The sequence below is a fragment of the Mytilus galloprovincialis genome, chromosome 7 (genome assembly GCF_965363235.1).
Source record: "Mytilus galloprovincialis chromosome 7, xbMytGall1.hap1.1, whole genome shotgun sequence".
Lineage (NCBI taxonomy): Eukaryota > Metazoa > Mollusca > Bivalvia > Mytilida > Mytilidae > Mytilus > Mytilus galloprovincialis.
This window is the reverse complement of record NC_134844.1, coordinates 75,553,983-75,578,258: the sequence shown is the minus strand read 5'-3', so window position 1 is coordinate 75,578,258 and position 24,276 is coordinate 75,553,983. Positions and strand designations below refer to the sequence as shown.

At 32.7% G+C, this 24,276-nt stretch overlaps 1 protein-coding gene and 1 long non-coding RNA gene across 2 annotated transcripts; one reads left to right on the top strand and one right to left on the bottom strand.

Moving 5' to 3' along the window:
- Window positions 1-20: 20 nt before the first annotated feature.
- On the bottom strand, window positions 21-5,387 carry LOC143083668 (uncharacterized). Its single transcript, XR_012980827.1, has 3 exons — window positions 5,255-5,387; window positions 1,863-2,745; window positions 21-589 (listed from the first exon to the last, which is right to left on the bottom strand). It is a non-coding gene; the product is annotated as an uncharacterized LOC143083668 (long non-coding RNA).
- Window positions 5,388-5,521: 134 nt separating this feature from the next.
- Window positions 5,522-16,150, top strand: LOC143083667 (uncharacterized). Its single transcript, XM_076259948.1, has 12 exons — window positions 5,522-5,663; window positions 6,400-6,520; window positions 7,651-7,734; window positions 9,048-9,179; window positions 9,444-9,575; window positions 10,196-10,964; window positions 11,856-11,933; window positions 12,408-12,702; window positions 13,061-13,162; window positions 14,158-14,253; window positions 14,792-14,879; window positions 15,917-16,150. Exons 1-12 carry the CDS (start codon window positions 5,541-5,543, stop codon window positions 16,000-16,002), a joined length of 2,106 nt encoding a protein of 701 aa, XP_076116063.1. The 5' UTR covers window positions 5,522-5,540; the 3' UTR covers window positions 16,003-16,150.
- Window positions 16,151-24,276: the final 8,126 nt, after the last annotated feature.

Genomic DNA, 24,276 nt, shown 5'->3' with positions numbered 1-24,276 from the left:
ACCTTTTTGGCTTTAAGATTGGGTAAATATTTTTTCCACATTCCGTAGAAGGCTGATGGCATTAAAAATTCTTCTGATCTTTCCTTCATATCTTCTTTATATCTTATATAAATCATGCACTGTCGTGTCCGATAAGGTAGTAAGAGTGTATTACAGTCGGGCATCCTGTCAACGTAATATGTAGCGTATTCTTCCAGCCAGTTTATAGCTTGGAGTGATTTTATGCTGGCACAGTAGTGTCTCTCCGATACAGAAAAACGTGCTCCTCCTATGAACTTTTTTCTATTAGAGTAATAGAAATTTTTGTGAATTCCAAGCATTCTCATCAATGCCTTTGGACAAACTACATGTCCGTTCTGTATACGGAAGTATGGTGTATACTCCATATTAGTTTCAGAGAACTTTTTTAATAACCACTGGTTGCGACCATTTATTGTCTTTGACCAGAATTCCAATCGCATGTTTTTAACCTCCACAAGAGAGAATTTCTTCGTACAAACTTTACTACAACAGCGCCTACATGACTTTAAATCCTTCTGAATACTTGCTACTTTTGTATGACGAGCAAGGAGACGACTTCTCTCTGGATCTACAAAAATGTGATATGATAGTTTTGTTAATAAACTAAAACACTAATTTTATTTATTTATTTGTTTTTATCTATTTTAAGCTCTCTTTGTTATTTTTCCCGCTTTACTTAAAGCTATACAATAATTGGATCATCAAACGTAATCAATCAATCTTATGTATTTGAACATGCAATTAACCGTAAGTGTTTCAACCACATGTGATTTAATCAACTGACTAAAGAAAAGATTAACGAACAACATGTAACATATGAATACTGATAAAGAACAATTGACCTTCACAAAATATCTTATGAACCTTTAAGACCATCAATTAACGTTAGCCATAATGAGCACTCATTGAAACATTATTCTCAAATCATGACAGATTTTAATAGGATAGTACAAATCATTGCTCTTCTTTTAAAACACGAAAACAATACGCAATAAATTAAATGCGTCCGATGCTTTTTTCTAGATTAACCTCCACCAAGAACTCACAAAGCTTCGATGCATAAAAACGATACAGTTGAATAGCTATTTAATAAAAAAAAATCACTTAAAAATAATAGCCAAAATCCTTCAAATCCTTCAAACGCCAACTTTGCCTAAGGTAGTTGAAACCTTTCTAATTATTCTAGTAAACACCAAATTTTATTAAGGAAATTCACAACCATTTAATGTACTGAAACAAGTGTATTATCGTTTGTCGAGCAAAGGCAAGTCATATTTCTCTTTAGAATGAAATTCAAAACAGTGTGGCTGTGGCTATTGATTGACACATTAAATTCATCCATTGGCTGGGACAATTTAGGTGAACGTTTGTATGTAACAACCACTGCTCACTATGTACTTTTTAAAGACACTTAAACTATTGGGTCACCAAAGGTTCTTCACCAAAGGTTCTCAACACCTTAATAAAGTAATTCGAAAAATTAATCAGAAATATTACGATGTTTTGATTTATACCAATTATATGAATCAAAACATAAAGGTTATTCCTGATTAATTTTTCGAATTATTTTATAAGTAAAGGCGTTAAGAAACCTTTGGTGACCCCACAGTTTAAATGTCTATCGTAGGTACGTCATGAACAGTGGTCGTTACAGACAAACGTTCACGTAAATTGTCCCAGTCAATGGATGAATTTAATGTGTCAATCAATGGCCACAGCCACACTGTTTTGAATGTCATTCTATATTACTTTCTAACTTATGGATAGAGAGTTGTCTCATTGGCACTCATACCACATCTTTCTATATCTATTATGATAACAAACAAACAAAAAACACTTACGTGATTGCGATTCAAGCAAAGGTTTTGTTTCTTCTTGGGGAAATGTAGCTCTAACATCATGATACATTTCTGCCATACCAATTGATGCATCTGAATACACTGAAACATTTTCATTTATACTGCTTTCTGAGCGAGAACTAGCAAGATATGAAGTTCCTTCAAAACCAGAAGATAGTGACAGTATTTCGGTTGATGCTAGATGAAGTGTTTCCGTATCATCTTCGTTGAATTCATAAGGCGACGAAGGGCAAATATTACATCTCAGTTTTGTGCTAATTTCTGAACCCATATAACAAGAACTTTCATGTTCACTGCTGGAAATTCCGAACGTTGGTTCTAACTCGATTAAAGTTCTATTTACGGAATAATCAAACAGTCCAAAGTCATAATTATCATCTGATATGTCTGCCACCCCACTAATCACTGGTATTTTTCTTGGTGTACTGGTCATTAAAGCTTTGTTTGGCGATTTTAATGTTGTGTCATAATTTACTGCATACTCTTCAAATGACTCTAATGTTTTTGTTTCTAGAATCAACGACAGGCTGGATTCAGCAGTGTTGCTTAAGTCTCCAAAACAATATGAATCAGACTGTCCAAGATTATGTAAATCAGAATCTCCAAGATTATACGAATCCCCTAAATTATGTAGCTCCGACAATGAATCTCCTAAATTTACCCCGTGTTTTTCGGTATAATTTAAACACACTACTGAGTTTTCCGCTGATTCTAAAAAATGAGAACCACCAAGATTACTTGAATTTACAAATGTATATTCATCAGTAGCGCTCGATGCATCAGCGAAAACAGTCACATCGTTCAAAATTGAATCAACAGGTAGGATAATTTGCGGTTCCTGAATGGAGAATGTCAATATTCGTCTCTGAAATAAACAATCGATTATTATGAGCATAAACTAAAAGTGACAATGGATATTTGTAGCCGTATTTTATTCGCTGAACTCCGGCAGTTTGTGTTGTGTTTCTGTTTTCATGTATACCCACGATCTCTTTTTACTCGTATATATATTCATACGGTTAAAATCAGAAAGCTGATGAAGCCTTGTAACGTATGAATATTGAAAAGACTAAGTGATAAAATTAATATATATATACTGCATACATATAGTGTAAACGTTTTGAAACTGTATTGCATGACTGTTTTACTATTGATAGTTTTGAATTCTTTACGTTTTACTTTACGTAAGTGAGTGTAGGGCAAAAAAAAAGGGGGGGGTCCTCTGCGCTACAATGTATCAATCAAAATTTATCTTCTTCAAAATTCAATAATGAATATAAGCTATGAGGGAAATCAGATGGATTTAAATTAATTTTTGTTGTCAACGGCCTCACACAAAAAAAATCAATCAAATTTGGGATCAGCATATATTTTTTCGGAAAACAAATCATAATCCCCTCCCCTTTGAAGTTTAATGGTCGTTCTCTAATTTTGGTGCTATTTTCACATTTCCTGACCGGTGTGAGAAAAAAAAATTCTCCTCACTATTGAAAAATCTGTTCTCGGCAAATGATTGGTTGAAAAGTTAATTGTGACGTTTTCTTCTTAATTTAACATACACAATTCAATTGAATGTCTTATTTAAGTCTCATCCCTCAACAAGTACATGTAAATAAATACATTGTAACTTGAACTAACACTAAATAAATTGAGAGCCATTATCAGAGACTATAACATGCTTAGATATAATACACTAAACAATATGAAATAAAATACTATTTACACATGTACATACGGAGAGTGAAATCACTTTATATAATAATATCCATTATTCAGATGACGATAGGTCATAAGTTGGAAATAAGTACCGACTGTATACCATAGCAAAAAAGAAATTAAAAAACAAACAACGGAAAAAACAAACAACTACCAACTAATTTAAAACACTACATGGAAAATACGGAAATGGGGGTTAGCAATACGAGCGCATTAAAAAAAATCTTATCGCATGTGCTGGAATATAGAAAAAAAAGTAACTGTAGGTCTGAATAAATTACCTATTTTTTTTTTTTTATTTATTTAGAGTTGTCGTCTTGCTTTATTCATACAATATTATATAGGCTTATTAAACAGTTGTTACAGTATAGCTAAAACAAATAGCAAAGAAACAATCACCACTGCTTAAGACGTAATCCCACTGAATGTGTGGATCGTAGCTTTTAAGTTATGCAATGTCCAGATAAAATGTTACAGAAGCTGCGCCCCGTGGTGAAAATTGCCGTAAAAGTAATGTATGTATACTAAGTATTCCGATCTATAACGAAAAATCTCACCCGCGATCACATCCTCAAAGCAAGAAAACACTTACATGTAATGCGATTAGCTCTCCAATTATAACATTTAGGAGGATTAATACGTTACTATTAACAGGATTATATTAAAGTCTGTTTTGTGAAAATTCGTAACTTGATAAACTTGTCTAAGTGGTTTTTTATTAGATGTCCGCTCCTGACCCCATACTTTTGAAATTTATCATTTGATATTGATCAGTCCTGTGACTGAAAACAAGCTCAGCGTATTTTAAAATATACAGTGCTAGGAAATTTCACCGTCACAGGACGTAGGAAATTGTATATGGAACGTCGAAAATAGGATAGGAAGGTACAAACATGTGCAGTTCCCATGAATTTTTTTTTGTATATATAAAAAAACAAAGGAAACATTTTAGCCTTGCTACCCACGTGTAACTAGCAAATCGATGTTTATCCTCAAGAATACCAGATTAACCTTTATTTGATTTATTAGGTTAATAAGGTCCACTAATTTTCCCTTATCTAAATATTAAAGCATACCCAAAGAAAAGTGATATATACTGTATGATCTGTCTGCATTGAATATGTTAAATTCATTAAAAAGGAGTGAAAGATATAATCACAACAATAAATTATAATAAAAGAAGATGCGGTATAATTACAAAAAAAGGCATTTCTCCGCAAGAGACCAAATTACACAGACATTAACCACTATATGTCACCATACGGCCTTCAACAAGACAAATGTTAATAAATTCAAACGAGAACACTAACGGCGTAATTTATGTACAAAATAAGGATCGAACAAAATAATATGTAAAACAGCAACAAACGACAACGTTACCACTGAATTACAGGTTCACGAATAGGGACAGGCAATTTTAGAATGTGACCGAACCAAGTATATATAAGCGAACGCCTTACACCCCTCTTTTTTCTGTAGAGTATACATTCGGTTTTTTAAAAAAAACCGCCAATAACTACCCAAATGTATCTTGAAGTCTTTGATCATGAATATTTAAAACATTTTAATTATAATAATATATGTGAACCTCTATATTTTTGAATTAATCATTTTTTTAAAATTTTTTTTAAAGATATGAATATTTCAAATTGACTTACCTCTGAAACTGGGTTGCAGTTCTCTCTTATATTCGTCTTGACACCATTCAAAGTTTGAACAGATAACAACACGCTTAAACACAGAGCCGATAAAAAAATACAGCAGTCCATTATGTTCTAATTGGAAAGTAAGAAACACATGGTTTAAAAATATACATGTAAAAAATGCGCACGTGTCTAGCAGGCGTGGCTTCGCAATGCGATTAAATATAACCAGTGGTGTGACATTGTAGCAGTCCACTATTTTTTTTTCTAAATCGAGATCAAACGGTCATATTACGCAATAATGTCGGGTTCAGAGAGATGGAAAATCATGATTGAAAACGGAAGACTTTGTGTAGAGGAAAATGGTAGATATTTTGAGGACATCGACAATGTTGGAACAACAAGAGAATTTGGAATTATCAAGGTGACTATATAAACATTTTAGTAATTTACAATTTTATTTGGTCAATTGCGGATAAGAAAAGCCATCGGAAAAAAAACTACAAGCTCAACAAACTTGTATTGAAAGCAAATAAAAATATTCAAATCAAAATAATACATAAAAGTAAAGAGATACTTTTAAGTATAGAGTAGATAACTTTCTATTAAAAGTTGCATTTAACTTATATTAAGGACGTCACTAACACAATTAGTGTACTACATGTATACTATTGTTTCTTAACACATTGTTTTGGAGTTGTAAACATAGGAAACTCTAAAAATATAAACTGAAATAGTAAAACTGTTTTCTTCTTCTGTATTGAACATTGTTGAATTACATCTTCAAATGTTAGGGCAAGTACATTTAGATTTTGAATTCCTTGACATCATGTCAGTGTTTTAAACAAAATCATTGATTGATCTTGTACATCTCTCTACATAAATATCTCAACTCTCGTTTTCAGAATGAAGTTTACTTTTATTAATGTTAATCCATCAATAAGCTGCATATTCTTTATTACATTTACTCTTGTGAAGTAACAACTGTTCATTTTATTGTGGAACGGTCATACAATTCACATTTGTTTTTATTTTAGACTTAACACATTATCAATCAATACATGTATATTAGTTTTCGTCAATACAGAAATACGACTGTTGGCTTCATGTTCAATGTTTGTCAACGTTCACAAAAACATGATGTTTTCTTATAATTTAAGGTTACATATGAATCTGGAAAAGCAAAAATGTATAGTTTGAAAAACTTATGCGAAGGTCTTGGTTTGGGGCCAGCTGTCAAGACTCGTTCAGGTTTTATGAAAATATGGAACTCCTTGAAAGGTGAGAAATGTATTTAAAATGTGTGTGTTGTTCTTGTATCATGAGTACATAGTATGTGTATGAGTATTTGCTTCTCTTGCATTCGTCACAACTCGGCCGATTTCGTACCTCCATCTAAAGATAGAAGGAGAGTAGCGGTGACTCCGAGGATTGCCAACTGCTACTCTTGATTTTGACATTTTGTCCGATATTCGGAATCCTCTAGTTTTATCCATGTAGTACCAATAAAAAAAAAAACACTACCAACCCTTACTTTTTTATTCATATTTTTATTACATATAGTTAAACTAGTCATTCATGAAAATCTTATACAATTCTTGTTATTTTTTCATAGTGTTTGAAAGAAAAAAGGTACCAATTTTAAATGTGTGAGCATTCTAAGAGAGAATCATTTCCCGCAAAATTTTCAATTGATTATATCTTAAAAACAAAGTCGCGGACCTATTATTTTTTCCTGCTTTTTAGCCTAGGTTCAGTTATTAATATACTATCAATTTATACCAGTTGATCAAAAAGCTAGTTATTGTCAAAAAGAGAAGCGAACATCCTTAATCAAACTAAGGCCTTAGTTGCTGTCGTATATATTTTAAACATTGAATTTTTGGCGATGTCAAGAGGCTGATATTGTTTTCAAAAAAATGACTACCATGAACAAACATTGATAATACCGTATTTCCATGACTAGTAATCCTCGCTCCAAACTCCGCTGGACCTCCTACGGCACCCGCTGGTACTTGTAGTTAAATATTTGATTGTATTCAACAAATTAATTTATGAACTGCATGTACGTGACGCTTATATACCAAATGGTCAATATTAATCATCCGTGTTATTTGCTCTATGGGATGTTTGTAAAATTTCAACGGAGGCAATGTCTTGGCATGATAATATCAATGAGCTTTTATTCGTATATTTGTCAAGTCTTTGTATGTGTTTTATTTCGTGATAGGAGGGGGAAAAGAAAAAAAGGTAAAAGGGGGTGGGTTATTGGCTGTCTTTGCCTACAACAATGTACTAGTGGGGTGCGTGTGAGTGCTTTTCTGTGTTTATTTGTCCAATTGGACTTGTCGTTTTTTTTACTGAAGAATATAACTGTAGCAAACAAGTTTTAACTATATAATTTTTTACAGCAAACGTAGACAATTATCAGCTACAGACATCTTCAACAGATAACATTGATCAGCCGGAGAACCAAGTTAATATGAATATTTCAGGTAGATGTGATTCTTTTAATACATATTTGATATTTACACACGCTTTCGTGAAATCAAGTTACTAAAGTAATCCATAAATATGATAAAATTCGGATTGAAAAACTCTTACCATAACCAATAATATTAATTCATATTTTTGCAATAACCCTATAATATTAATTCATATTTTATAAATAAAAGAAGTTATAGTATAATACTAGTATGCGTATGTGAGATGACAAGTAACGATTCTAGAGGTTCTATTATCGCCGTATTACATTTACGAATATTTTTTTTTTAAATTGCATCTTCGCTTTTCCGCACAAACCACCCATAATACATGTACAATGTTCAAAAGGGGGGGGGGCTGTATCCGTACAATCTTCAACAAATAATGGACAGGCCGGCTATACGGACAAAAGTGCAATCATTAAAAAGACGAGGTACATTTGTACGATAAGGCCCGTTTTTTGGCCCCTCCCCCTATTTTCTTATTTTTCAAAAACTGTTTTGGAAAGCTTGTTATCACGTTGACGTTTGTTTGGATGAACTTCAAAACCATTAATTTTAGAAAATGGTTGAGATTACTGGGTTAAAAAGGTATCAAAAACGCCAAATGGCATTGTTTCTTTAAAAAATCTAACACGCGCCGGAGAAAATAATGGCGATTTAGACAGCAAAAACTGTTATGACATGACATTGGAATTAAAAAAAATCCTGTGCCACGTTGGCACAGGCACCTAAAGACTAAAAATTCGTTGTACGGAAGACCTGCAATTTAAAGTGCATAATAATTACAATATTTGAATTATAAAAGGAAGTTTACCCACTCACCTCACCCAGTTGCTAGTATTAGTGGTTTTGAAGTTCATCCAAACAAACATTCAAACCTCGGGGAATATTCTAATATAAGACGGAGCTTTCTAAAACAGAATTTGAAAAATGAGAAAATAGGGGGGCCAAAAACAGGCCTTATCGTACCAGAATTTCCAGTTTTCCTGCCACACCGACTTCTTGCAACAGAGATTGTTTTTGTTTCTGTTATAATTAAGAGTTTTTTTTTTTACTATTCACTGAATCATAATATGAGTCATGTGGTCAGTTTTATTCGTTGAACTTAGTTCTAAAGCATAAAACATGACGCGGACGTTATGATTTTGTTCGAGTATCCGGACAAAAATGATACAAGAAATTTGGTATCTGTTGAAGATTTTTTTTTTACAAAACATACATTAAAATTAACATTATAATAATTGTGTTTGCAAAGTTCCATTCTTTTGTTGTGACAAATACGAAACATCTAATTCAAGATAATGCCTTTTTTCTGTGAATAGATGTACCAGGAGGGGAGGATTTAACCAGCACTGACGACAACGTAAACACATTGGATAATGTGCAAAGAAAATCCTCGACGCCAAAATCACCAGTCCAAAAGAAATTATTGTCACCAATGGACAGTTCTGAAGGTATTTTTTTAATCCTCCTTCTTGCAAACAATTGATCTGCTGCTTCGTAATACTAGTCATGTGAATTCGGCAAACAAAAATCAATAGTAAATAAGATATGTATGCAAGTAATATAAAATCTATTGCACTTAATATATATGCTTTTACAATAAAACTGGAAGAGACCAAGAACAAGTTAAAAATGTTAATGAAAATTATTTACTATTTGAATAAAAACCATAATTACGATGCGAAAATTTTATGTATATTTTTCTTTTGCAACAGATGCATCGACTGTTGAAGATATTCTAGGACGTAGCGTGGGTTCTTGCACTGAAGCGCACATAAATACAGAAGACGCTTCCGATAGCACACCAGTTACAGTGGAGCAGTCAATTTTGGACGATTATTTAATAGGTATGATATACCATCTTCATTCTCTTAATAGGCGCTACTCATGGTATGAAGTATAGAAACTTTTAATATTAACTTTTATACTGACTATATGTTGAAAGCCGTATGGTGACCTATATTTGTTAATGTGTGTCATTCGGTCTCTTGTGGAGGGTTGTCTCATTATCATACCACATCTTCTTTTTTATACTTGTCTGTTATTTTGACATCGCCAAACATGTTTTATCTCTAGTTGCTGTTTTTGTTTAATGACCATTTAAGAAAAATAATGTGCAAGTCTTAGTTTTGAACAAACTTGGGGATCGAACACACGATTACAAGGATCACTTCCAGAGGCAAGTCCTCCGAGGATGTTATTTTTTTTATTGCATATACGGGTACTGGAAACTATAACCATATCAACTTCAGAAATATTACTTTTACATCAAATGTTCAAACACTTGCTCATTAAATGAACAACATATTTTTTTTTATATATTTTGAACTCGAAAAATTACAGCGCCCCCTTACGGTCATTGTCCTCCTGGAGTGATCAAAGTGATCGTAATATAACGACTGGATTATTCGGGTTATTTGAATTGTTGATTTTCCATTCTAAAGTGATAGCATTTGTTTTCTTTTAGGAGACGCATTAAAGGTACATATTCAGAACTTAGTTATACCTGCCGATGATCGCTGTTTTCGAAATCTGGACACGAAACATGCTCACTGTCTAAAACAATTTTATGAAAATCAGCAAATGTGTCATACAATTCTCATTGGCAACATTGTCAGCGATGTTACTACTGATAAAGGTAATTTGTCAAAGTTTCTTCAAGAACCTGGCAAAGTAGCAGTTGAAACTTTAGGTGGTAATCATACAAGACATGCGCTACAATGTTTATTCGCAAGCCAAACGAAGCCTATTAGCATGGTAACATGTCGGTTATACAACAAATTACCAGACGAGTTGGCGCTACAATTAGGGTATGAACACAATGCATCTAATACATTAGGAAAACCGACAAGTTTTGTTGATTTAGTAAAGATGTTTCGAAAAGAAGCAACAAAAATAGTAGGAGATACAGATATTAGCTGCATGCAAAGTAGTGAAGTAAAGCAATGGAAAGATATTATATGTACCATTCTAGGGATGGACAGAAAGGCGGAAGAATTTCATAACAAGTACAAGATTGTTTTAAAAATTGCAAAATCAAAGGATTCCGTATGGAGAAAATTTTTAGAATTCTGTAACGCTTTCGAAATGAATGCAATTAGAAATACTCCAAGAGGATCCTTAAAGATTACACAGTTGAGAGATTTTTCAATGCTTTCTAGTGATAACCAAATACATATTTTGGAAGAAACTTTACAGACAAAAGACTGGAGAGTATTTAAGAGAGAAGTAGAAAGGTAAATAAATGCAAATCATGTCGTGTGTACTGGAAAAAAAATTCACTGCACTACATGATCTTCTTAAATGTTGATTTTATATTTGTAACTTGGTTTGTAAAATATGCTTCATAAAAAAGGCATTCAGCATACATTTACGTTATATCGGGAATATTATTAAAAAAAAAAAGAACCGTGGTTTTCGTAATTTAATTCACAGTTTAAGGAATAATTGGAGCATTTCATTAACCTTGAGGAAACTCATTTGTAATATTATGATATTAAAAATGAGTTATGAAAAAAGGAATGTACACACCAATTTTTAAAAATTTATCACCTATAAAATTGTTCACGAAAACAAAACACAAAAAAAACCTAATAAACACCAAGACAAGAATAAAAAAAATGTACAGGCAATGTTAATGAGAGACAGCAACCAAACGACACAAATAAACTAAAATTATCTAGAGACAACACATAGCCTTAAAAATATAGGCGGTCTCCATGCACTTTATCAAGCTCTTAATTTTCCATTATATACATCTTGTGAATAAGTTATACAAAGACTACCAAAGATCTTTCGTTTAATCGAAATCCCCCAAAAAAATGTATTGATGAAATGTCAATCGCAAAGTCATCTCGTCAACCTTTTCGATAGGTCGGGTATTTGGTGGTTGATGTAGACTGCAGCCTTGTAATTTTGTAAACTTATGTTTTTTTTTGTTTTTAATGTATAATTGGGCTAAAGTGCAATTTCAAAGATCTAATCGATATTTATGGTAATAAGCCCACCTTTCATTTAAAAAAAACCCGGTATATTGAAATATTACAGAAAAGAGCTGACACTGTACGTACATGTATATCAGTAATGAAGTTACCGACTTAGATAATATCACTGGATTTATTTTGTAGTGTAAGTTCAGATCGAAAGAAAACGATTGGGAAAACGAAAGCAGATCCGTCAGATGTTGACAGAAAGATCAATGAAAAGTATGTTAGCATTTTAAACGAACATACAGAATAAGTTTCATGCATCCATTTATGACAATATTATGTTCAGTTTTATCATTTCACGGGATTTCCAAATATCATTGATTTATATGATTGCGTACTTTAATGTTTGAACATCATTTGGTGCATTTCCGAACGTGCATCTAAATTATAAATTCCTACTGGCGGCACAAAACTGCCATTTTGATTTATTTTAGTTTACGATATTATTTCAAAACTGTCCTTTTGTTAATAACTGTTAAGAGATATTTTTTTAAATTTTAAGGTTTTAATTTGTTGATGAAACTTTTCAATATTATATACCTGCAGACTCTCAAATTTCTGTTGAAAGCTGGTTTAACTGTAGTAATAAGAGAATAGTTCACTCCTCCTCTATTACAAGTATTTAAAATGTGCCTTTGCTTATTTGAATTAACCCATTAAATTATTGAGCATTTCATTATATTTATCTAGTGAGTGTAAAATAAAACAACTGACTGCCGAAAGAGAAAAATTGGCAACTACTTCATCAACATTAAAATCAAAGTTGACAGAAGAACAAAAGAAAACAGAGGACTTCGAGACATTGTTGAATCAAGAAAGGAAAAAATGCAGTGCACTTGAAACTAAATTACAGCAACTGAGGAGATCGGAGAATGAACTCAAAGTTGTCTTGGATAAGCAGATTGATAAAAATGAAAAATCTAGTAATCTGCTACAAGTTGAAAAAACAAAATACCAAACCCTGGAAGAAATGTACAATAAATTGGTAAGTTGAGTACTCTGTTTTTTAGGGCTGTAATAGCCCTTTTGACAAAACGCTTATTATTTTGTTGATGATATATGGAATAATATTCTGCAACAGACTTACGATAGTTATCAGATCACATTAATGATGCATAAAGAGTTGTTCAATTGACCATGCAGTCTGATGATCTTGATCTTGCATTACATAATTAATCAAACATATTTACCAGCTTAGAATAAATACCAGAGACAACAAAGAAAAATAATTTATACAAGAAACATCTTACATGTTATGTACTTGTATTTAAACATAATAAGAAAATATTCCTTATTCAAATGTTCTCAATACGCAAACTCTGAAAACAATGATGTTTTTACAGGAAGAAGCAAAAGCTTGTTTAGAAAAGAAAGTTCAGGAATTTGAAGAATCTAGTAGATGTCAACATACTGAAAAACACAAAAGCCAAGTAGACAACTCTGTTGTAAGTTTTATAACCTACGTATATATTTACCTTACAATTAAAAAAAATGTCCTTTAATTTTTGTTAATTGTTTGTTCAACAAATGATATTCACTTTGTTGGTCTGAGTGAACGTAATTAACTTAAAATCGGGAAGATGTGTTGAGTTTCGTACGTAATTCTTCTTTCGATGTAAGTTACAAAATAATGTTGACCCCTGTGTTCATAATTTCTCATTTTTTTAATTTGGTCTGATTCTGTTATTCATATGCATTTGCTTTGCAAATGAATGATTTTCATTGGATAATTTTACAGTTTTTCCTTTTTATTATATTTTATTATAAATTTTAGTTCCAACGTGTGTATCGTCACGTTTGTTTCATCAACTATTATCTATATCAGTCTATATCAAGTTAACGTTAAGTTTTTATGCACCACCTACGATAGTAGAAGGGCATTACATGTATGTTTTCTGGTCTGTGCATCCTTCCGGCTGTACGTTCGTTCGTTCGTCTGTCCGTCCGTCCGTCCGTTCGTCCCACTTCAGGTTAAAGTTTTTGGTCAAGGTAGTTTTTGATGAAGCTGAAGTCCAATCAACTTTAAACTTAGTACACATGTTCCTTGTGATATGATCTTTCTTATTTTTAAACCAAATTAGACTTTTGACCCCATTTTCATGGTCCACTGAACATACAAATTAAAAGTGTGAGTTTCAGGTTAAAGTTTTTGGTCAAGGTAGTTTTTGATGAAGTTAAAGTCCAATCAACTTGAAACTTTTCAGGCCAAACTAGATCTTTTACCCAATTTCACGGTCCATTCAACATGGAAAATGGTAATGCGAGTGGGCATCCGTGTACTTTGGATACATTCTTGTTCAATATAGATTTGTATATTAAGTTTGTTTGCTGTTAATGACTACATATTACTGTAACTGTCTGTGACGTGCCATTGTCTTTAGAAAGCTTTTCATAATATCTCTTAAAAAGATATACACAACATATTTGTATATATTTACAGGTATCTGGCAGAGATTTGACTCCAAAACAAAAACTAAAAAATGACTGCAGTCACAGTGACAACTTAAACAAGAAGAAAAGAAGGATGAGTTCAAAGGTAAATAAAAGAATAAAAAATGTGTACAAACAACTATAACAAAATCTCTGATTACAGAATAATTCTGGACAGTATTGGCGTAAATAGACAGTGGGCAAATTTGAACATTCTGGACATTTCTGCCTCTCTAATATTTTTTTCTATCCAGAGCAATTTTGAAAAAAAAATCTCAAAGCTTGTGCTTTACTCCAAGTCTATTTTAGCCATGCGGGCCATATTAGTTGGCAGGTGGGATCATAAGAAAATTTAAAAACAAAATACTCCAATGATGCGTATTGCCGAATTTAGATAAATCTGGCAATGTAATTTCATAGAAGATTTGCTAAAAGGTTTACAGATAACGACAATACATGTTGTACGATATTTTTAACCTACTTTTAGGACGAGTTTAACTGCTGGACAGGTGGAGACTAGTCGGCCATGTCTTTAAACCTTGTCAATCTTTCGGGTCTAGACACAAAGAAATACACGGTGTGGTATAAACTCTATCATATGTTTTGTGCAGTTGTAAGATGCTTATTTTTCATTTATGTTGTAGGAGTTTGAAGTTGGTACGTCTGTTGAAGCATTTTGGTATCCAGACAAGTGTTGGTATACTGCAAAAATACTAATGAAGACAGGAAAAGGTAAGTACTGTTTTATGAAAACAAAATTTGGAGGGCAAATGTTATCAGATATAATATCAGACTGTACAAAGATAATTCTGTCGTATAAAGAAATAAAAGTGGAAATGTTTTGTACTCAATCAACACATGTACATATAAGTTGAAAAATAATCATATTAGTAAAAGTTTTCAATTCATGGTAGCTATACTGATGAAACAATTCAACAAAAAAGACGACGTTTATTTTTACAGAGGAGCACTTGTACTAAACTATCGTTTCGGTATATATTTATTTAATAAACTTTTTTAGTTTATGAACTTTGTTTTAAATCCATTTGCAAAGAGAACGCCAAGTATTAAATTTACGGTAATACAGAATTTTTTCAAAAGTACTACTTTTAGGCGTTGCATCGTCCTGAACATGCTTGTACTATTTCCCATTGGACGTCCTTTTTTAGGCTTGTCACACTTTTTTTACGTTTTATAATGTTTTCTTTAAAATGAGCTAACTGCGAATGAGTTTTTTTTTATAAAAAGGACTTCATAATGGTCGAGAAGATAATATTCCAAAGACTCAATATGCTGATTTTTTTTATGAAAGAAACAGTAGTTGCACCAGTAAACCGGTTAATCAGTTGATCAGTTAGGGTCAAACATTCAGTCAAACATTAAGTCACATTAAGTCTAGGTCAAAGTTAAGGTCAGGTCAAGCATATTTGACTTCACAAATCTAATACTTAATTTAACAAGGACCAGAGCAGAAGATATTGGCATGTAGTCATGTATTCTAAAACCAGGATTTATGACACTTAATCTATCTGAAAAAGTACTGATAAAAGCATTACATGCTATATAATACATAATCACACATACTCCTGTATTTATCAGTAATTTATATGGCCAGGGGTACTATTTTGAACCGACAAAAATACGTCTTATTAATCGAAGTCAGTTACTCTTTACTAGTATCATTATAGTTTCAACATTCAAGTAAAATAGTCCACAATTTATTATTCATTAAAACTCAGATCTTTTTAAAAAAAATGATTTTTTTACAGGCTATGAAGTAAAGTATGATGTTGATAAATTTGTCAAAGATCTCCCCTTAAAGTATGTGAGAGCGGAAAAAAATTTTACAGAATAGATCGATTAGATGAAACAAAGAAGAATGACCATCATTGGAGGAAAACTATGATGCACTTGCTAGCCAAAGTGGAGAAATATTTGACGAACATGTGTTTTTTGAATTATTATTGTTGTCCCTATAGAAATAATATAGATATTGTAAATAATGCGTAGTTGTTAATTATTGTCATAGAAAGTATCATATAGCTTTACTCTGCGTAAGGAATTTACAGCAGTCATTGTGACAAAGATGGGGATTTCTTTATCATTTACACCAGAAATTTGCGAAAAACAAAAAGAAAGCAATGGAAAATACCAATAATAATCAGTCACGTTTTGATTCATTGTGCTTATTAATTGCATTTGAAGTTGGATGGCGATGTTTAATTGATAAATGATATGAAAATATCATTGACTTTAAGTGTTCTACCATCTTAGATGAAGCGAATTAGTATCTACAACGCATATTTCAATATTAAAGACAGATGCATACGACCGGTTCACAAAATCGTTAGAAAAATAAATCTAATTTCAAATAAAGAGTTCTAAAGTAATATGCATTTTCAATGTAATCAATAGATCTGAAAAAAGAAACATTTATATGAAATTCATCTTTAAATAAATACTTCGACTGGTATGGTACACGTTTTTGTTTACCAGAAATATGCATCATTTCAGGGCCTTTTATTGTTGAAGATTCGGTATGGATTTTGCTCTTTTTTGAAGGCCATACGTCACAGTAAACCTATAGCTTTTTTATGTCATTTGGTCCCTTGCGGAGAGTTTTCTCATTCGCAATCATACCACATCTTCTTATTGAATATTTGAAAACGAAAATGTTACCGGTTGATTATGATATACATGTACTGTATGTACCTTTCTAATCTATGAATAAGTGTGATTAGAGTAACGTTTTCACGTTGTTCTTGGTCTAAGAACCAAAAAGCAATTTACGCATTATATTTTACATTCAATTTTGTTCTTGGTCTAAGAACCAAAAAGCGATATACGCATTATATTTTACATTCAATTTTGTTCTTGGTCTAAGAACCAAAAAGCGATATACGCATTATATTTTACATTCAATTTTGTTCTTGGTCTAAGAACCAGAAAAAATAAGATTGATAATAATTTATTTGATATCATTCGTTTAGTTGGTCTATAATAGACCAAAATCTGGTGGACAACAGCTCTATCATCTGCGTGAATGTAACATTTTTTTTGTTTAAATTAGTTAAATATAAACAACTTAGCGCTGACGCCTAATGTCCAAAGTGTTTCTGTTTTTGGTCTCGAGACCAGACTTTTTCAAGCATAAACAGTTTTATGCAAGTAAATACAAATAACAGTTTGTTGTGTTGTTTTCAAATGATGGGTTCATGCAGGGATTCAGCCATACCTTTTATATATTTAATGTGAGAACTTACCCGTTTTTTTATATTCTGGTCCAATGACCAAAATATGTATACACCGATCTAAAAATGATTCCAATTCTGTTAGACAAAACTGTTATAATTATCAAAAAACAATTTGGGGAAATTTCAATGTCACTGCTAGTGATATATCAATGGTATGGGTGTTAGAATTTTCAAAATTATTCAAACTTTGCAATGAAGTCAGTTAAATATGTCGATCTGCATTGGTATTTTAACTAGTACATGAATGTATAATGGTTGACATGTTTCAAAGAGGAAAAGAATGCATTTTCCCTTTTAGAAATGGATTCAGTTATACGTAATAACATTTACTAATTAAAACAATAAACTACATCTGAGGAAAACATCAGGCAAAATCAAAAAGTAAACAAAAACAAAAATTGTGAATTTCTTAACCTTTTGCACACATACCAGATAATATAAAAAGCTAAATCTAAACATGATTACCTGTTAATGGCATAGTGGCAAGAACAAGGAACCCTTCACCGTTTTTCGTGAAAGAACAGCTTTGTGCCGTATCAGAGGTCCATATCCCCATGATACAACATCAAAACAAAACAAAGATTCAGATGTAAAAGTACCAGTATCCGAATATATTTTTTGTACGCATCTGAATGCCATCTTCCAATTAACTGATTGTTATCACTTGAAATGTCCATCATAGCTGCTGAACTCGCTGCCCCAATCCTAAAACTATGTCTTTTATATACGGCGGTGTCACATCTAGCCCATTGTAACGATAGTTGTAAATTTGCGTGTTAAATACTGCCTAGTAATAATTTACCATCCATAAAACAAAATAAAGGACCATTTTGAACCCCCCTCGTCTTGCAATATTCCCATACCCCAAGCACTGGACATATATTATCATTTTTAACTAGTGTTGTCAACGGTTAACCGGTTAATCGGTTAACCGGTTAATCGGTTAACCGTTCGAACGACCGAATACCGAATACCAGAAACGCTAACCGGTTAACCGGACTTTTTTCAATTTTAATAGATATGATATAAATTTGTATTGAAATCATCAAATAGTTATGTTTTCTTTAAAAATTGTCGTCGTGGTAATTAATTTGACGGATCAATTGGCCTATATATTGATTGCTATTGTTAATCCAAAAATATAAAATTAATTAAAACTTGTCTCTCAGCTCGGGGCAAGAGCTCAAGGAAACATAATTAGTTACATGTTTTTTTAACAGTTACTTTAAGTCAGTAATACGATTAAATTTTACGATTCACCTCATTATTTCATTTTTGATCTAATATTGTGTACACCTACATCTGAATATGCAATCTCCGTCGTGCAAGTTTTTGTCATACTTTAAACCAATTGCTAACTCAATAACTGTAAAAAGCAAACCAACGTGAATGTTATCAATGTATACTTGATGGTACGAGTATCAGGATTAATCAATTCAAATTAAAACACTCCACATTATTTTCGAAGACAACAAAAAAAAAATGAAAGAATCATCGGTTTCAGACATATTCAATTCTACGAGATCAAGATTTTTTTTAATTTTTTCAATCTGAAGTTAGTTCAAACGCCATAGTTGATACCGTGTATTTGATTATAAAAGTCTAACCTCGACAGGAATCTTCACAGACAAGTTATGATACCAAAGGAAAAATTTCAATCCATCGTATTATAAAAACGTAAATGTATGACTTGAATGGAAGGTAGTCACATTGACACTCATACCACATCTTCTTATATCAATGTGTAGGGTACTATTGATAAGGTCTTCAAACACCAACTTAAACTACCGGTTAACCGGTTAATCGGTCGAACGATTATCCGAGTAACCGGTTAGGCAAAAGTGTACGATTTGACAACACTATTTTTAACATTACAGTTAATTTGAAATTGATGACAACATTTCCAAGTGTGGTGTTTGAAATGACTCATATCCAGCAAAACCCCAAAAAAATGCTCTCCAGTTAGTAGAAAGTTTACAGACCTGAAACGAAGTGCTTGTTATTTATCCAACTCTCAAAAAAGCATGGAAAGCCATTAAATACATTGCTTCAACAAAATTTGCAAAAATTTTGAAAAACCTAAATGTGTTAGTGATTTCACTGGTGTTATAGGTAAACGAGTATCCGCCCTTGTTATTTCTTTCGAAACACTTCCAAGCATTTTTAAAAAACAAAGTTTTTGGATAAATCAGGGAACCCATCCATTTTCTGTAAATAATTCAGCATAGAAACATATGATGAAACAGTATTGAAGGATAACTCACTATGCATACAGTATGCTATAAATAACATCAGGTATTCCAACGAAATAGGCAATACTGAACTTGCTGGAAAATATACAACTAGGCAATCCTTTTAATAGTTGATTGACCTATCATAATTTTGAAATGAATTCTTAGTTAAAGAACCAGCTAGAATTTCTGTATTAATCATTTTTAATGGTCCTTCAAAAAGTTGAGAAACATCTGTAGGCGTTTGATCCATCTCTGGTGCCAAACGTTTAAAATGTAATACCTGAAAACAAGAGTTAGTCTGTTAAAGTGTTTTTATGTACCAGGAATGTGCTTTGCTTCAAAACCAATATTGTATTAAAGAGCCTGTACAACGAATCTAGATCACCCCTAGTTTTTTGGTGGGGTTCGTGTTGTTTATTCTTTAGTTTTCTATGTTGTGTCGTGTGTGCTGTTGTTTGTTTGTCTTTTTCATTTTTAGCCATGGCGTTGTCAGTTTGTTTTAGATTTATGAGTTTGACTGTCCCTTTGGTATCTTTCGTCCCTCTTTTACGAACTAATGCCAATAATAGAACGTCTTTAGATGTCTGTTCGTTGATACAATGGACAACAGCTATAGTGTCACAATGAAACTGGACATGTTTATTTCTCAAAATGTGAGACCATAACTCAACAACAAGTACGATTGACTAAATATCCCTGATAGAAATTTGTAATTTTAGCCAAAAATCTGTCCAGCCATGAAAGAACCCATGTGTTTCCAGGAAAGCACCAGAACTTAAAATTACTAGCATCGGTATACATGTGTAAAGACTGAGTGGTTTCAAACTTGCTGTATAATCAAACCTTTACCATTAAATTGATCAATGAATTTGCTTTGTTATTTAAACGTATCTTAAAATTCGGGCACCTGATGCCTTTTGGTAAATTTATTAAACGCCTCAAAACGATCTTCTAGGGGGGACAACATAACAAGCAAAATTAAGTAACCCAATTAACGACTGAAGTTCTAAAAGGGTTACCTTTTTCTTATTACTGAAGTAGCCAAGAAGATTTCGTATTTTTTCGAGCTTATCTAATTGGAGCCTAATTTTCATTTTCCCTGAATCTAGTTCTAGGCCAAGGAAAAATAAGTTTGTTGTCGGAAGCACAGTCTTTTCAGATTTAATCGGAAGACATATTATAGATGCAAAATCTAACCAGACGCTCCACAGGGCGCAGCTTTACACGACCGCAGAGTTCGAACCCTGAACAGTTGGGGAAAGTATGGACACAACATTAAAGCTTGATACAGCTCTGAATTTGGATTGTGATTAAATAGTTTACACAACATAGGTTTCTGACACAAAATGAATGTGGTCTAAGAACTTAAACTTAAAAACTTAAAAACTTTAAATTGGACATTTACCTATTATGGTCCAATATCCAAAATCTAAATACATGGTTAGATTCAGCATATCATAGAACCCCAAGAATTAAATTTTTGATAATATCAAATAATGTTCAATTTGAGACCCTTTAGACTTCAATGTGGACCATTTTGATAACCGGGCCTAAACATAAAAAATCTAAATACATTGTTAGATTCAGCATATTGAAGAACCCATATATTCAATTCTTGTTGAAATCAAACAAAGTTTAATTTTGGACCCCGATTTGAACCAACTTGAAAAACTGGGCCCAAAATCAAAAATCTAAGTACATGTTTAGATTCAGCATATCAAAGAACCCCAAGAATTCATTTTTTGTTAAAATCAAACTAAGTTTAATTTTGAACCCTTTGGACCTTAATGTAGATTGATTTGAAAACAGGACCAAAAATTAAGAATCTAAATACACGGTTAGATTTGGCATATCATAAAACCCCAATAATTCATTGTTTGATTAAATCAAACAAAGTTTAACTTTGAACCCTTTTGGCCCCTAATTCCTAAACTCCCAAAAGCAATACCAATCTTCCTTTTATGGTCATAAACTCTGTGTTTAAATTTCGTAGATTTCTATTTACTTATACTAAAGTTATTGTGCAAAAACAAAGAAAATTGCTTGTTTGGGACCTTTTTTGACACCTAATTCCTCAACTGTTGTGACCAACACTCATAAAATCAACCCCAACCTTACTTTCATGGACATAAACCTTGTGTTTAAAATTTCTATTCACTTATACTAAAGTTATAGTGCGAAAAACCAAATGTCTTCGGACGACGACGACGACGACGACGACAACGTCATACCAATATACGACCAAAAAGTTTTCAATTTTTGCGGTCGTATAAAAACTTTTGAAGGTTAAATTGTCCATTTTGTATTGGAAAGGTGGGGGGGGGGGGGTTAATAAAAAAAAGTCATCTTACAGGTGAACACAGCTGTGAATAGCAAAATATAACCCCTCCTCTAACGCAAAAACCAACAAATGGTATCAGGAAAAATGTATTGGCACTAAGCGGTAAGCTTGGACCATGTAGACATGATACAGTTTTTTCCGTATTTAAGCATCAACTGGCAAGCATCATTCACCGATTGATAGTGTACAGCTGAATTCTCCTTGGAAATTCCGTCATTAACCGAGGATCCAAAAGGGTGAGACAAATCATGTATAACTCTAAATTCCCCTGGTTTTGATTTAAAGTTTACAAAAGGAGGTGCCTTAAATGGCCCAGCCATCCGACCAGCCTTGATCTCTTCTGTAATTTGTTAATGTAAAACTAAACAATTTTCCAAAGTTGACTTCAAATTTCTACTGAATTGGTAATTTTCAGCGCAACTTTACTTGTGTCATACCCTTTAAGGTACATGCCCAATTGGTAAATGTGAATAGGTGTAGATATTTGAAAATCACCTGGTTTTAGGTTTCTTTTTACTGGACTGTTTTTCTGAATCAGAGAGAGCCCCCTTCTATTGGTGGAGTTAAATTCGACTTTGATTGTTGGCAATCCCTCCTACTATGGTCTCCACCACACACCTGGCAGGTGTGCTCATATCTACACATTCTTGCCGTGCAGCCTGTATCATTGTTAAAAGCATAACAAAACCTTTTCTGTTTATGGACTGGAGCCGTGATGCTGTCTGTAAGAAAGGGCTGTTTCATGGCATTGGTTTTCTCAATAAGCCCCATAACTAATGCCTCTTTGAGCAACTCCCCATTTACGCCATCCAATGATAAATGAAAAGGGTATATTTCCCTCCACTGCCTAAATGCCTGATCATTAAAAAAAATGCAACCTCAATTCAAGCCTTTTCTGCCAAGTTTGTAATGATAGCCCATATTTTATAAGTTTCGGTGATTCAGAAGGATATTTTTCAAAATAAATAGCACCATAAATGCGAAAAACTTCGTGCCACTGTGTCATTGACTCAATTTTTGCCTTACTTCTCCTACTTTTTACAAATGTTAAACAATCATCCTTCTCTATGGAACATATTTAACAACTCTTGATTTAGATTTAAAAATAGACCAAATATCAGCTTTCATTTTTGGCTCGAAACCCAAAGCCAGTGGACGTGATAAACCCTGGCCTCCTAGCTCGTTTGAAAATGTACCTGTGTTTGGAATGCCCTGTAGAAGATGGTCACCACATGTTGATTCTCAGCTGACAACTGGTCGGAATTAGCATTTGGATTTGAAGAGCTTGGTACAGGATTGTCAATAGGTACATCAACTTCCAAATCAGAACTACCTTTGTTTCCCATTAATTCTCCCAGCCTCTGTGTGCTTTTCCTTTTACGATGACTTCTGTTAGGTATTTGGGATGTCATGAAAACGGTTGCTGGAAAAGAACACAAAGTATAGTGAATGCATGATGTAGAACTTCGACATTGTGAACATATTTATACCATCTGCACTTCTCTCTTATACCATATATACTCTATACCCTTAAATTCATTTAAGTGCCGTGTGCACTAATTCTAAATATCATATTTTATCAACCATGCACAACAGAATTGATATACGTACCCTAAGTATTGCTCATCAAAGCACCATTTGTACTAGAGCGTCACAAATTCATCTAAATGCTCTATGCACTCAAAAATAAGTACTCAAACACAACAAATCTATCCAAGTGCCATATGGGCACTGCTCATCAAAGCACCATCTGTACTAGAGCCTGAAAGATTCAAATGAATAAATGTATCCAAGTGAACTTTTAATCTAAGTGACTCATCAAAGCACTATTTGTACTGGAGCCTCATCAAATCTTGTAGGTGCCATAACACATGTTAAAAGTACACAATGTATCCAAGTACAAAATTTAAGAACAATTAAAATAAAAACCAATCATATTACATGCATGTGTCATATGCACTATTAACTAATAAATATATGAATTCTAATTACAGTGATTCTTGGTATTGAAAGTCTATATGTATAATTTTACAATTATGATAAAACTCAAGAAGACCTAAGCTCTGTGAATATTCGCAGTTCTGTTACCAGTATTGAATTGCCCACCTAATTTGCTATGATAAGGATTGCTAAATAAATGTATCTTAGTTGTTTTCATGAACCCTAGCAGGCTGTCTGAATGACCGTTAAAATTTATGTAATATACAGTTGTGTTTTAATTTGTCAGGGTTAAGGTTGTTAAAAAGTTTTTTTCTTAATTCTTTTTATGAACCTTAGCAGACTGTCTGAATGACCGTTAA

Excerpts from the sequence above, each read along its gene's own strand:
- LOC143083667 (XM_076259948.1), top strand. The coding sequence starts at position 5,541 with ATGTCGGGTTCAGAGAGATGGAAAATCATGATTGAAAACGGAAGACTT. Across the intron at positions 9,180-9,443 it reads ACCAATGGACAGTTCTGAAG|ATGCATCGACTGTTGAAGAT; the intron begins GTATTTTTTTAA and ends CTTTTGCAACAG. Across the intron at positions 13,163-14,157 it reads GCCAAGTAGACAACTCTGTT|GTATCTGGCAGAGATTTGAC; the intron begins GTAAGTTTTATA and ends ATATATTTACAG.